At 50.6% G+C, this 12,864-nt stretch overlaps 1 protein-coding gene across 5 annotated transcripts; it reads right to left on the reverse strand.

Annotated features, from left to right (window-relative positions):
• Window positions 1–233: 233 nt before the first annotated feature.
• On the reverse strand, window positions 234–7,405 carry LOC119233799 (alpha-1,3-mannosyl-glycoprotein 4-beta-N-acetylglucosaminyltransferase-like protein MGAT4E). Of its 5 annotated transcripts, none has more exons than XM_054690490.1 (5): window positions 7,055–7,405; window positions 4,851–5,146; window positions 3,323–3,469; window positions 2,856–2,952; window positions 234–1,429 (listed from the first exon to the last, which is right to left on the reverse strand). In XM_054690490.1, the coding sequence occupies exons 3-5, from the start codon at window positions 3,446–3,448 to the stop codon at window positions 288–290; spliced, it is 1,365 nt and encodes a 454-aa protein (XP_054546465.1). In that variant the 5' UTR covers window positions 3,449–3,469; window positions 4,851–5,146; window positions 7,055–7,405; the 3' UTR covers window positions 234–287. The 5 variants fall into 5 exon arrangements, with proteins under 5 accessions (XP_054546465.1, XP_054546463.1, XP_054546464.1 ...); XM_054690488.1 differs by lacking the exon at window positions 7,055–7,405 and adding an exon at window positions 6,742–7,036; XM_054690489.1 differs by lacking the exon at window positions 7,055–7,405 and adding an exon at window positions 5,704–5,724.
• Window positions 7,406–12,864: the final 5,459 nt, after the last annotated feature.

Here is a 12,864-nt window from a genome sequence, read left to right on the forward strand (position 1 = left end):
CACTGCAACACAAGTTCGATCCCCGGCTGTCCAGGGAGCTACCCACATGGTGCAGCAGACCTCTCCTGTCTTGCCTGCTGCTCCCATCAACAGTGTATTTCAGTCAGTCTGCCTGTTCTGCTCCCCACTCTGTCTCTGGTGAATCCTCTCACCCCCCACACCTCTGGCCTGTACCCCAGCTCTTGTATGCATAAATAAATAAATCTTGAAAAAAAAGAAGCATCTTGCTTTCTTGTAGGCAAGACAGATCAAGATTTTAATTTTCTATACTCTTACTGGTGTTATCTTCAAACCTGAACAGGGGCCACGTCTTTTGCATTTTCCTGCCAGAGGTAAATATGCCTGACCATGAGCCCGCCAACCTGACTGGCTTTTGCCACCAGCCTCACGCAGCTCACATTGTACCCCATACTCTTCAGAACTATCTCCTGATCCATCTGCCCCTCCAGGAGAGGGCCCAGCAAGATGAAGCTGCCGCAGTGCTGAGGCAGGCCCTCGGGGTCATAGCCCAGCTCCACCTGCCCCCTCTCCAGGGCGTGCTTCCCATCCACGATGGTCCCTGTCAACACCTGCACTCTCCTCAAGTTCGCCGGCTGGTTCAAAATGACGGTCAGGTGGCTCCCCCCACTGACATTGTAGGTCCAAAAGAAAGACTCATCCAGAGTGTAGGCCTCCCAGGGGAAATGGACACCAAAGACCTTCATGTCGGTAAATACAGCCCCCGGCGGGTTGTCAGGACCATTGGGGTATTTTGGAAACGCTGTGGCCTTCTGGCTGCCATCAAGGACAGAGTAGGAGATGCGGCGGTAGAAGAGGAAAGGCCTGGCAAGGATCGCATCCTTCTGGGCCAGCAGGGCACGGAAGTGAGGGATCAGCTGGTCCAGGGGCTTCTCCCTATAGAAAAGGAGGAGGAAGTGGGCCAGGAGTGGGAGGTCCCTGCTGTGGAAGAGTTTGCCAAGGAAGCCCACGTTGGAGAACTCCAGGAACACCCAGGGCTGGGACTTCAGGGTGTTCACCTTCCATTGAATGTGACTAATAAAGTTGGGGGCACAAAAGACATTGTCATCTAGCAACAGGAAGTAGTCAGAGAGCCTGGTGGCAAAGCTCATGAGGAAGGCGTGGTCTACATTCTGCTTGGAGTAGAACTTTCTGCGGTAGGCCCGGTCCCCGTCATCCTCCACGTTGGGGTAGGCATCAGATGGCGCGTGGATTAGCAGCAGCTGCCCTGCCAAGATCTGTGGGCTGAAGAGTTTTGAAATGTGGACAACGGATTCTCTGAGCCAGGTGAGGTCAGAGTCTGCCAGGTGGACCAGCACGGTGAGGCGTTTCTGCTCAGTCTTCGAAGAGGATCGGAACAGGGAGACCAGTGTGAACAAGAGGCTGCTTTGATTTGATCGCGCCACTGTGGAGATCCCCACAGTCAGCCAGGCTAAGGAGAGACAACACAGGGACAACGTGAGGGTACACAGGAGCAGAGGGTGGTGAGAAGGCCCAGGATGCTCTCTGGGAGGCTCTCCTGCATTTCTGCCCTCTCTGCTTCCCATTTATTCTCCCAGCTGGCACTGGAGTGATTAGATCCTGGCTACTCTAGGGTGGTCCTTGGCCCCGCAACCTCAGCCTCCTCTGAAAGCTTTTTAGAAATGAAGAATCTCGGTCCCTTCCTCAAGTCCAGTTGGGCAGAATCTGCATCTTAATACCACCCCAGGTGACTGGTGTACACCTTAAGTTTGGAGAAGCACTGACCTTCGTGAGGCCAAGTGCCTGTGAATCCTTCTGAATTGTTGGGGCAAATTTTTGTGGCACAGAATTTATGTGCTCAGCAAATGATAGCTATTATATAGCCGGTGCAATTCTTGTTTTTACCCAGTTCATGTCAAAGCTCTTCTTTTTTTAAAAAAATTTTTTTAAAGATTTATTTATTTATACAGCACTGGGGTACAGGCCAGAGGTGCAGGAGGGTGAGAGAATTCACCAGAGACAGAGCAGGGAGCAGAACAGGCAGAAGGACCAAAGTACACTGCTGAGGGGAGCAGTGAGTGAGACAGGAGAGGTCTGTTGCGCCATCAGGGTATCTCCCTGCCTGGCCAGGAATCAAACCAGCACTGCAGAGGCTGTGGACAGCTTCACAGCACTGTGCTCAATCCGCTGTGCCACCAGGGAGGCCCCAAAGCTCTCCTTTGAAGATATATTAGAAGCACATCTGCTGGAAGTCAGACACCAAGATTCTTGTCCCACTCCTGCCACACACATAGGCCCTTGAGCAAGTTCTGACCCACTAAACTTAAGGAGCAGGACTCCCTCTAATCCAGGTGTCCTAATCTAGTGATTCTGTCTTCCTATAAAATTACCTTCATCATGGACCTCCCTGGTGGTGCAAGGGATTAAGCACAGCACTGTGAAGCTATCCGCAGGCTTTGCAGCACCAGTTCCATCCCCAGCCAGGGAGCTGCCCACATGGTGCGGCAGACCTCTCCTGTCTCGCCCGCTGCTCCCCTCAGAAGTGTATTTCAGCGGATCCACCTGTTCTGCTCCCCACTCTACTCTGGTGAATCCTCTCATGCCCTGTACCTCTGGCCTGTGCCCCAGTTCTTGTATGCATAAATAAATGAATTTTTTAAAAAATAAATAAAATTACCTTCATCATTTCCTTCCTTTCTCATCCCTGGTATATAAATGCGATGGTGGGGAGAGCCTAGTCTTTCAGAGTCAAACTTTCCTGCCTCCTGTTCTCTTCCTTTTATCTTCTTCCTTTCCTCCCTCCATCCTCTCCTTCTCTCCCTTCCATTTCCCTCTCTCCCTCCTTCCTGTCTACCTTAATTCTCTTGCTAATTCCCATTCCCCTCCTTGGAACTCACTCTTTCTTCTCTGGTGGGTTGTCTTCATATATTTGAAGGTAATACTCTCCCAGTTTTCTGCTGGACTCGGGGTCTTCCTTCTGCTGTAACTGTCCCTCTACAGAAACAACAAAGGCAAACGATGCACCTTCTTTCATAAAAGACAGGTTGAGTCCCTGCAGGCTTCCCATTAGCTTTTCCAGGAAGGAGGTGGAGAGACTCAGTTTCCCCAGCACATCCTGAGGCTGTCTGACCATCGGCCAGAGCACCAGGAGTCGAGCAACATCTGTCCTCCTCTTGAATTTAACACCCATTTTTAAAACGCAGCTTCTTTATAGGCCAAAGGGTCCAGGTCCATACCTCAGCTGCCCGTGGGGCTTCCTGCTCTCAGGGGAAAATGTACAGGTGCACTTGAGTCTCTATCTGTCCACATCATTCCCACCCCATACCCCGCCCCCAATTCCCACACCGAGAGGAGGGGCTGCTACTTGTGCTCTGATGGCAATCTCCTTTTGCTCCTCTTCAATTTCCCCAGGGACTTTCAAAGTGATGAAGAGCCACAGGAACCCGATGCCCGCTGAGGTGAAGATGCAGCGCCTGATAGAACACCGCATGGTGTGGGTTGGATGTGTCTCCTGGAGCAGAGAGATAATAGGTATAGCCAGGGCTGTCCATCCAGTCCTCCCTGGGACTTCCCCTTTTGTCCCCAGAAGCCTTCTCCCACAGTGCCCCATATTCTAGACCTCATCACCATCATCGTGAACTCCTCTGTCCTCGCTCCTCCCAGGCCTGCTTCATTACCTGAGCTGAGAACCTTATTCCTGGCCCGAGGGAGGAAGCTCACCTGTCCTGTGGCCTTGCTGCCTTCTCGTGACAGGTTTGTTTGGAAATGCAGTTTCCTAAAGTTGGCCCTTCTCAAAATAGTGAGGGTCAGCTGGGGTTTTAATGATATGGCCCTTTTGCCTGAGAAAGCATATGGTCCCCATATGCTTTGGACCAACATCAAACTATGTATTAAAATAGCTGAAGTGGGACTCCCTGGTGGTGCAAGGGTTTAAGACGCAACCTATGAAACTATCCACAGCTTCTACAGCATGAATTTGATCCCCAGCCAGGGAGCCACCCACATGGCACAGCAAACCTCTCCTGTCTCGCCCACTGCTCCCCTCAGCAGTGTATTTCAGTCCATCTGCCTGTTCTGTTCCCCACTCTGCCTCTGGTGAATCCTCTTACATACACACCCCCACACCTTTGGCATGTACCCCAGTTCTTGTATGCATAAATAAGTAAATCTTTAAAAAATATAAATTAAATAAATGCACCAAAGAAGGCAGAAAAGTGAACATTTCTGGAGGTGTTACAAATACAACATCTTGGGGCCTCCCTGGGCAGAGGGCTTAAAGTCTCAGTGCTATCAAGCTATTGCCAGCCACTGAGGCCTGAGTTCAATCCCCAGCCAGGAAGGTGACCCACATGACATAGTAGACCTCTCCTGCTTCACCCGCTGCTCCCCTCAGCAGTGTATTTCAGTAGATCCACCTGTTCTGCTCCTCACTCTGTCTCTGGTGAATCCTCTCACCCCCCACACTTCTGGCCTACACCCCAGTTCTTATATGCATAAATAAATAAATCTTAAAAAAGAAAAGACTTTAGGGCCTCCCCGGTGGCGCAGCGGTTGGGCGCTGGGTTGCGAAGCTGCCTGCAGCCTCTGCAGCCGGTTCGATCCCCGGCTGCTCCCCGGCCACCAGAGGAGGGTCCCACATGGCGCGCAGACCTCTCCTGCCGCCCGCTGCTCCCCTCAGCAGTGTACTTCGGTCCTTCTGCCTGCTCTGCTCCCCGCTCTGGCTCTGGTGAATTCTCTCACCCTCCCACGCTTCTGACTGTACCCAGTGCATGTATCAAACAAAACAAACAATAAATAGATGGATAAATAAGACATGCCTCTAGAAAATTTAAAAAAAAAAAAAAAAAAAAAAAAAAAAAAAGAAAAGACTTTACAGATTAAGTTTTACTTACCTGATCTCTTAGCAAGATTTTTAGTCAGGTGTTTTGGATACAAACCACCTTATGTAAAAGACTAGGCTGCTTCTCTCTAGAACACAAATACATGGACACACGCGCTGCACCTTAGGCTGGCCAGTTGCAGGGGAAGGACTCCCAGCACAGGCAGATCTCTGGGCCCCCTGCACCTCCTGTGCCATCTACCAGTCACCTTGCAGCGCTGTGCTCATTCAGCCCTCTGAGCTCCCAGGCTTCAGGAGGAGGCAGAAGAGAAAGGGTCTGAAGGGCTGTGCTGGTGAGGACAACTACTCCTGAGTCATGAAGAAAGAGAGTGAGGCAGGTGAGGCTGGCAGAGCAAACAGAGGGCCCCCCTTTTCCCACCCTTGAGCTAAGCTCCCTCTGTGATGTTGCACCTGTGTCCTGCTCGCTAGCATCAGAGGTACCTGAGAGCAGCTCTTAACTGTTGTCCATCCCAAGCCACTATCCACATGCCCTCCACTCCTTGCATCTCTGCCCTGGCTTCTCTTCCCCCCGGTGACCGTGCCCTTGAGTCCCAGTCCAGCGCCTTCTCAAGTCCTTCCCCTGCAGCTACCTCTATCTTGTGCATTCTCCATCTCTCCCTCTCCACTGGCCAATTCCCGGCGCTATGAAAAGGAGCTTTACCCTCTGCCAGTGGAAACAGAACCAAAAGCAAAACCTCTCCCTGAATTCAGTTCTCTCCTAAGTCTGCCCATTCCTCTGCCCACCGCCCAGCCACACTCCTAGGAAGTGTTCTTTAGTCCTCTGCCCAGGCACATTCTCTGTCCTCCTGTTACCCAACCTCTCTGGACCCTTTGACAGGGCTGGCTCCTCCTCCATCTTGACATACCTTCTTCTCTGACATCCTTCTCCTTTCTTTCCTGCCTCATCCTCTTCCCATCCAGTAGCTGAAAAATTGCCCTACAGCTCTGTCCTCCACTCTCTTTTCTTGCTGCCCACTTTCCATTGGTGCTTTACCCAGTCCCATGACTTAAGTGATAGCAGTGTGTGTACATACATGTGCATACTCATCATGTGCTTACAGACTGTACGTGTATATACGCACAGAGTTCCAGATGTGTGCAGTACATTTACACACACCCACACACTTTGGTATATCCCGTAACTGATCTTATCTACAGCTGTGACCCCCTAAACTGAGCTCCAGATTACCTAACTTCAGCATCTCTACTTGGATAAAGAAGAGGTACTCAACTTTAACAGGTAAACAGAATTGTATGTTCTTTTGCCCCCCTGAGACTTTCCCTCTGCCAGGTTTTCCCCATCTCAGTAAATAGCACTATCATTTGTTCATTAGGAGAAATAGAGCAGTCATCCTTGATATCTGTTTCCTTCCACTTCTCTCTCTCTCTTCCACTCTTTCCTCCAAAATGTAACAGAATATGACCCTTTTCTCCATCCCTTCTCCTACATTAGTTCAACTACTCTGATTCCTGTCAGGACTACTACAATAGCCTTCTCATGGTCCACACCTCCATCCTGTTCTCCTGCAATCTATTCTCCACATACATTGCCCTACAGCTTTTAAAATCATGAATCAGGGCCTCCCTGGTGGCGCAAGGGGTTGAGACGCAAACTATGAAGCTGGTTGCAGCCATTGCGGCATGAGTTTTATCCCTGGCCAGGGAGCTACCCACATGGCACAGCAGACCTCTCCTGACTCTCTTGCTGCTCCCCTCAGCAGTGTGTTTCTGTCGATCTGTCTGTTCTGTTCTCTGCTCTGTCTCTGGTGAATCCTCACACCCCCAACCCCACCCACACACACACCTCTGGCCTGTATCCCAGTTCTTGCATGCATGAATAACTAAATCTTAAAAAAAATAGATAGTAAAATAAAATCATGAATCAAATTATTTCCCTTCCCTACCTGCAGCTCTCCAATGGCTTCCCACCGCAGCTAGGAGGAAATCCAAAGTCCTGAACACCATGTACAAAATCCTGCCTGCTTTAGCCTCTCTCTGCCTTTTGACTTCATCTCCCTCCCCCCATCCCTGGCATCTTGGGTGATGGAAGCATCCCTTGGACAAATGGAGCTGTTTCTGGCTTCAGGGCCCTTGTGTATGGTATTCTTACAGACTTTCCTAGAGCCAAATATGAGCTCAATGTTATTTTTCCTGCCTTAGGTCACCGAGACTCAAGTAGCCTCTTACCACCTCCCATTCCATCCTCTGTTACTCTACCGTGGTTTTTCTTAGCGTGTATTTGTTGCTTTTTCTCTCCCCTGAACTAGAATATAATCCCTTGAAGCGCAGCAACTGTATTTTATTCGATGTCTCATCTACAGAATTTTGCACAGTACCCTGAGCGGGCCTGATGATCCCCCTAGAAATGCGCCCAAGTGCTGGGGCTGCACACACTGGGGTGCTCTGGGGGACCGAGGTCCGGGAGGGGCGGAGGGTTGTCCTAGAGCAAGGGGGGGGGGTTCCCGGAGACGTGGCACTCCGAGCGGGGCTGGGTTCCGCTGCGGCCGCCGGGGTTCCAACTCCGCTCGCCTCCGGGAACCCGAACTTGACCCCGGCAGGGACGCGCCCCCAGACGCTTCGCTCCCAGGAGCCGCGGGACGTCCGGGCCCGGGTGGCCCCGGGCCGGCCTCTGGGGCGTCCGGCCGGCCCCGGACCAGACAATGCGGCGCGGCCCCGCCCCCGGAGGCTGACGCGCCCGCAGCGCGGCCAATCAGCGCGCGAGGCAAGGCTCTTTAAAAAAAGAAGAGCCGGCCGCGGTGTGGCTGTCAGCTGGCGAGGGATCCCTCCGCCCATGTAAACACACATCATAAAGGGCAGCAGGCGCGACTCCGCGGCCGGCCGCCGCCGCGGCCCCCGCGAGCCCTCCCGCTGCCCGGGCTGCCCTCGCTCCCCGGCGGCCGCCCGCCCGCGGCGTCGCTGGCCGCCGCGGGGAGCCAGACGGCGGCCGCCGGGTGTGGGGCGACGGCCCCTCGTCGCTTAGGGTCACTGCCGGAAATGGAGGACGCGGCGCCGGGAGGGCTTGGAGCTGGGGGCGGAGGGGTCCACGAGCGCCGGGCGCTGGCGGGGAGCCCCGTGGGCCGCTCTTCCCGTGCAGCGCGCTTAAGTAGCAGCCCCGAATCGTACCTGCGCAGACTCTTCCTCAAAGTTACCCCTCCCTGGTTTGAAGGGTGTCAGTGTTGGTGGGGGGGTGGGGTGTTGGGGGGCGGGCGGTAGAGGGAAGGGGAGATGGTGGGGGAGAGGGAGAAGCACAGGACAGGAAATCAACTCCAGCAGGCCCTCGAAAGAGCAGACCCCCACCCCACCCCCAGCGGAATTCTTTTTAAAGGTTGATTTATTTTATGCATACAAGCCCTGGGGTACAGGCCAGAGGTGCAAGGGGTGAGAGGATTCACCAGAGTCAGAGTGGGGAGCAGAGCAGGTGGATTGCTGGAAATACACTGCTGAGGGGAGCAGCGGGCAGGTCAGGAGGGGTCTGTTGTACCTGTGGGTCAGCGCCCTGGCCAGGGGTCAAACTCACGCTGCAGTGGCTGCTGATAGCTTCATAGTGCTGAGACTTAACCCCTTGCGCCACCAGGGAGGCCAGCAACAGCGGCTTGGCAGCAAGTTCCTCTCTACCCACTACCTAAATTCAGCTATGAAGGTTTTGTGATGACTTGCTGTATTTCCTATCTAGTTTTAAGTCAACATTGCAGAGGGCAGAAAGAAAAGGTTTAGCTGAAAAAAGAAAAATTAAAAACTACTTTCTCCAGAGATCTTTCTGATATGGGGGACGAAGGACTTTTGGATTTTATTGAATATGAGAATTTTCCCTTCCCACCTCTTTTAAAATGAAGAATTGAAGGCCTCCCTGGTGGCCTAGGAGTTAAACCTCAGTGCTATCAAGCTATTACCAGTTGGATCCCTGGCCTGGGAGCTGACCCACATGGCGCAGCAGACCTCTCCTGTCTTGCCTGGGGCTCCCCTCAGCAGTGTGTTCAGTCAATCGGCCTGTTCTGTTTCCCACTCTCTCTCTGGAGAATCCTCTCACTGCCCCCCTCCACCACCTCTGGCCTATACCTTAGTTCTTATATGCATAAATAAAGGAAATAAATCTTTTTTAAAAAAAAAATCCTTAAAAAGACTAAAAAATGTTCAAAAGTATTCAGATCTCCTTCATTTCCCATCTCTTTGCCTTCATCACATGTTCTTGGAATTGAGAATAGTGATCTCAAGAAAACTCAGCTATGTAAGCCAGTCACAGAGATAAGGTCTGGGGTTAGGAAAAGGAGGTTTAGTCAGAAAAGTGGTAAACTTAAGGCATGAATGGAGACTCATGTTGTTAGCAGGCAGAAGGAGGGCTACCCAGGACCCCCTAAGCCCTCTAATGGGTTCTGCCATCCACCATATCAAGACAAAACATGCTCTAGTGTGTAAGACCTTCAATGGAAAGGAATTTTAATACAATTAGTGTATTATAAAAAGAAGAAAAAGAATATAGTTAAAATAGTTCCTCCATGAAGCACCCAGTTACCCATCCCCTCATGGGTAAATTCCCAGCCAAACAGGGTTGAACCAAAGCAGGCCTTCTGAGCTTCAAAAGCTTGCCACAAGCTTAAGGTACTTTCTGGTACAGGCCCTTAGGAAGGGGCCAGAAGGCGCCAGACAGATGTGGAAGGAAAAAGTAAAATCAAAATACAAGTCAAGATAAAGGCTGCCCCGTCACTTTCCCCTCAGGTCTCTCACCCATGTCTGTTTCAAGAGTCTCCTTCCATGTGCCCCAAGACCCTAGTACAAGTCCAAGGCCTAGAAGCAAGCACAGCTTCACATGTGTCTGCCCTACGTGCCTCTTCCAGGTCCTCCTCCTCTTCTTTTTTTTTTTTTTTTAAGTTTTTTTTTTTTTTTTAAGATTTATTTATTTATAAAAGAGCTGGGGTAGGCCTCCCCGGTGTCACAGCGGTTGAGCGCTGGGTTGCGAGGCTGCGGGCAGCCTCTGCACAGCCTCTGCAGCGCCGATTCAATCCCCGGCTGCTCCCAGACCACCGTAGGAGGGTCCCGCATGGTGCGCAGACCTCACCTCTCCTGCCGCCCGCTGCTCCCCTCAGCAGTGTGCTTCGGTCCTTCTGCCTGCTCTGCTTCCTGTTCTGGCTCTGGTGAATTCTCTCACCCTCCCGCGCTTCTGACTATACCCAGTGCTTGTATAAATAAATAAATAAATCTTTTAAAAAAAAAAAAGAGCCAGGGTACAGGCCAGAGGCACGGGAGGGTGAGAGAATTCACCAGAGACAGAGCAGGAAGCAGAACAGGCAGATGGACTGAAGACACTGATGAGGGGAGCAGTGGGCAAGGCAGGAGAGGTCTGCCGCACCATGTGGGTTGCTCCCTGGTCGGCCGGGAATTGAACCTGCACTGCAGAGACTGCAAACAGCTTCACAGTGCGGTGCTCAACCCGCTGTGCCACCCGGGAGGCCCAGGTCCTTTTCTTGATCTTCCTTCTTCCAGTCCTCTCTGAGGTCAGGTACAGAGTGCAACACGTCTAGGCTGGGATTGGCATCTCAGCATCCAGGAATTGCTCTTGTGCTTCCTTATATCCTCTTCTATGGCCCTCCACCCTAGACACCTCCTGATTGGACAATTCAACCTGGCTCTCACAGGAGGGAGGGGTGTCCTCAGGCCACAGCTTTTGTCTTAGGGGTAAACCCACCATGTTTTTCTAACAGTCAGCTGCTGCGGAAGAGTCAGAAAAGTGCCCTGCAGGGCCCCAGCATCAGTGTTCTCAAAAAGCCATCTCAATTTTCTGGGCATAGCCAAGTGCAGTGTGGAGATGAGTTTTCTGTTGGGCAGAAAACTGGGGAAAGCCCCCACTGCTTGCTCCTGTCTTGGGGAAAGTCCCCACTCCCATGCAGCTGTGTCTGTGCTGTCCAGCAGAGTTATGGCTGGAGTCCTCATGGTTTCATTGTGTTTCATATGTTTTCAATTCATGTGTCAACAGAAACAGCTCACTAGGAGGGAAGTTAGTACTCAGAGCTGTGTTTGAGGCCATTTTAGGGAATTTCATGGGTTAGCAAGCAGGAAAATATAATTGTGTTCTGAAGGTTTCAATCACTAGCATCGTTTTGTACTTTCAAAATCAGTGTCTACCCGATAGGATGCTTGTGAAGATTCAGTGAACTAATATAAATTGAGAAAAATGACAGCACTGTGGCCATATTAAAATAGGGCTGGAAGATCCACCAAAGACAAGGCGAATTTCCTGCCCCCTTTAAAGTGGATCGACCCTGGGATGTTCCATGAAATGATCAGGAATGAGAATATTCTATTTGAAAGGTCTGATAAAATAACTTGCTCTGTGAACACTCCATCTACCACTTTCACCTTGTGATTCCTTCATCTGACAGCTACCTCATCCTCCTTGACTTCATCCTTCTTTTTTCCTTCTGTCAGAACACCCTTGACATTGGTCTTTCAGGGTACATTTTGGTTTCTAACTAGATCCCATGTGGCCAGAATCATAGTTCTATAATAAACACATTTTGGTTTATCTCTAACATGCTATTCCTCTTATTAAAGGTTAACATTTATGGCATAAGTTCTGTGAGAGTCAAAGAAAACCGACCCTGATGGCTGCTTGTCACTCCCTAGTTAGTTCAGATGTTAGGGTTCAGTGAGTGAGTGGGGTCCTCTGAGTAAGGTTTTGGTACAGTATCCCCATTCAGCAGCACATCACGAATTTACTAAGGAAAAAGATGTTTGCATAGACACTGCAGGCAAAACTGCATTTTTTAATAGAGATTTATTTATGCATACAAGAGCTGGGATGTAGGCCAGAGGTGTGGGGGGTGAGAGGATTCACCAGAGACAGAGTGGGGAGCAGAACAGGTGGATCTACTGAAATACACTGCTGAGGGGAGCAGCGGGCCAGACAGGAGAAGTTTGCTGCATCGTTTGGGTAGCTCCCTGGCCAACATCAAATTCGTGTTGCAGTGGCTGAGGACAGCTTCATAGGTTGCGTCTTAACGCCTTGCAAAACAGGGATAATACCCCATAATACCCCATCGAGTATTATGTTGGCTATAACTTTGTCACTGATGGCCATTATTCACTTTAGGTTTATTCCTTCTAAACCCGCTTTATTGAGATTTATTTTTTCATCACAAGTAGATGCTGAATTTAGTAAAATGCTTTTTCTCCATCTAGTCAGATGATCATATGATTGTTTAATTTTGACAAATCCCAATGATGGATTTATGTTGACCCATTCTTGAATTTATGGAATAAATCCTAGTTATTCATGTGTATAGTCCATTGTGGCAGTTTACTACCGTTTTGTTCCTGAGACACAGGGCAAGCTAGAAATTAGGCAGTTTTAGGGACAGTGCAGGAGGGGACCTCTGAAGAATTTAGGGAGGCTTCAGAGATAAGGACAACCAAGGGAAAGTAACCCATTCCACTAGGAAAAACAAACATCTCAGGACCAAGGACAACATTGTTAACGCTGGTCCTGGTTTCCTTCAGGTGGTAAAGGGAGGCGGAGATTGGAGAAATGGAGAGTGGTTTCATTTATGGACAACGTAGAAGGGCAGCTGTTTAACTTCAATGCAGGGATGCCCATCCAGAGGACCGGGCCATAAAGATAAAGATGCAACAAATGGGGAAAGAGAAAGCTGTTGGATAAGGAATGTGAAGATCCCCACTCAGTAGCAAATTAAGTGAGACAGCCGAGAACTAACCAATCACAGAGAGACTGGTGGAGCTTTAGAATAATGAGGGAAAGAAGGTATATAGTCCCTGAGACACAACTCCACTTTGGCTTCCTTGCCCCTCCCAGGCCTGGTTTCCTGGCCTGGGAGTCCCACTTTATTTCTGTTCTTTTTCTCCTCAATAAACTTTTTCTTTCTCTAAACAAACTGCCTCTTCTCGCTTGCTTGCCTGAGCGTCTGCGAAGTTCCTGCTGTGGCTTCGTGAGACACCAACCTGTGGGGGTCTAGTGGCTGGGGCTCAGCGCTGCCACTACAGCCTGGGATCTGTTCCTGGCTGAGAGACTAGGCCTG

This window comes from Talpa occidentalis, unplaced genomic scaffold, assembly GCF_014898055.3.
Source record: "Talpa occidentalis isolate TD23 unplaced genomic scaffold, MPIMG_talOcc4v2.1 talOcc4.8, whole genome shotgun sequence".
NCBI classification, from domain to species: Eukaryota; Metazoa; Chordata; class Mammalia; order Eulipotyphla; family Talpidae; genus Talpa; species Talpa occidentalis.

Coding starts and splice junctions, on each gene's coding strand:
- LOC119233799 (XM_054690490.1), bottom strand. CDS start 3,448: ATGCGGTGTTCTATCAGGCGCTGCATCTTCACCTCAGCGGGCATCGGG. Junction 2,953..3,322: donor AGATTGCCATCAGAGCACAA/GTAGCAGCCCCT, acceptor TTGTTTCTGTAG/AGGGACAGTTACAGCAGAAG. Junction 1,430..2,855: donor AACCCACCAGAGAAGAAAGA/GTGAGTTCCAAG, acceptor GTCTCTCCTTAG/CCTGGCTGACTGTGGGGATC.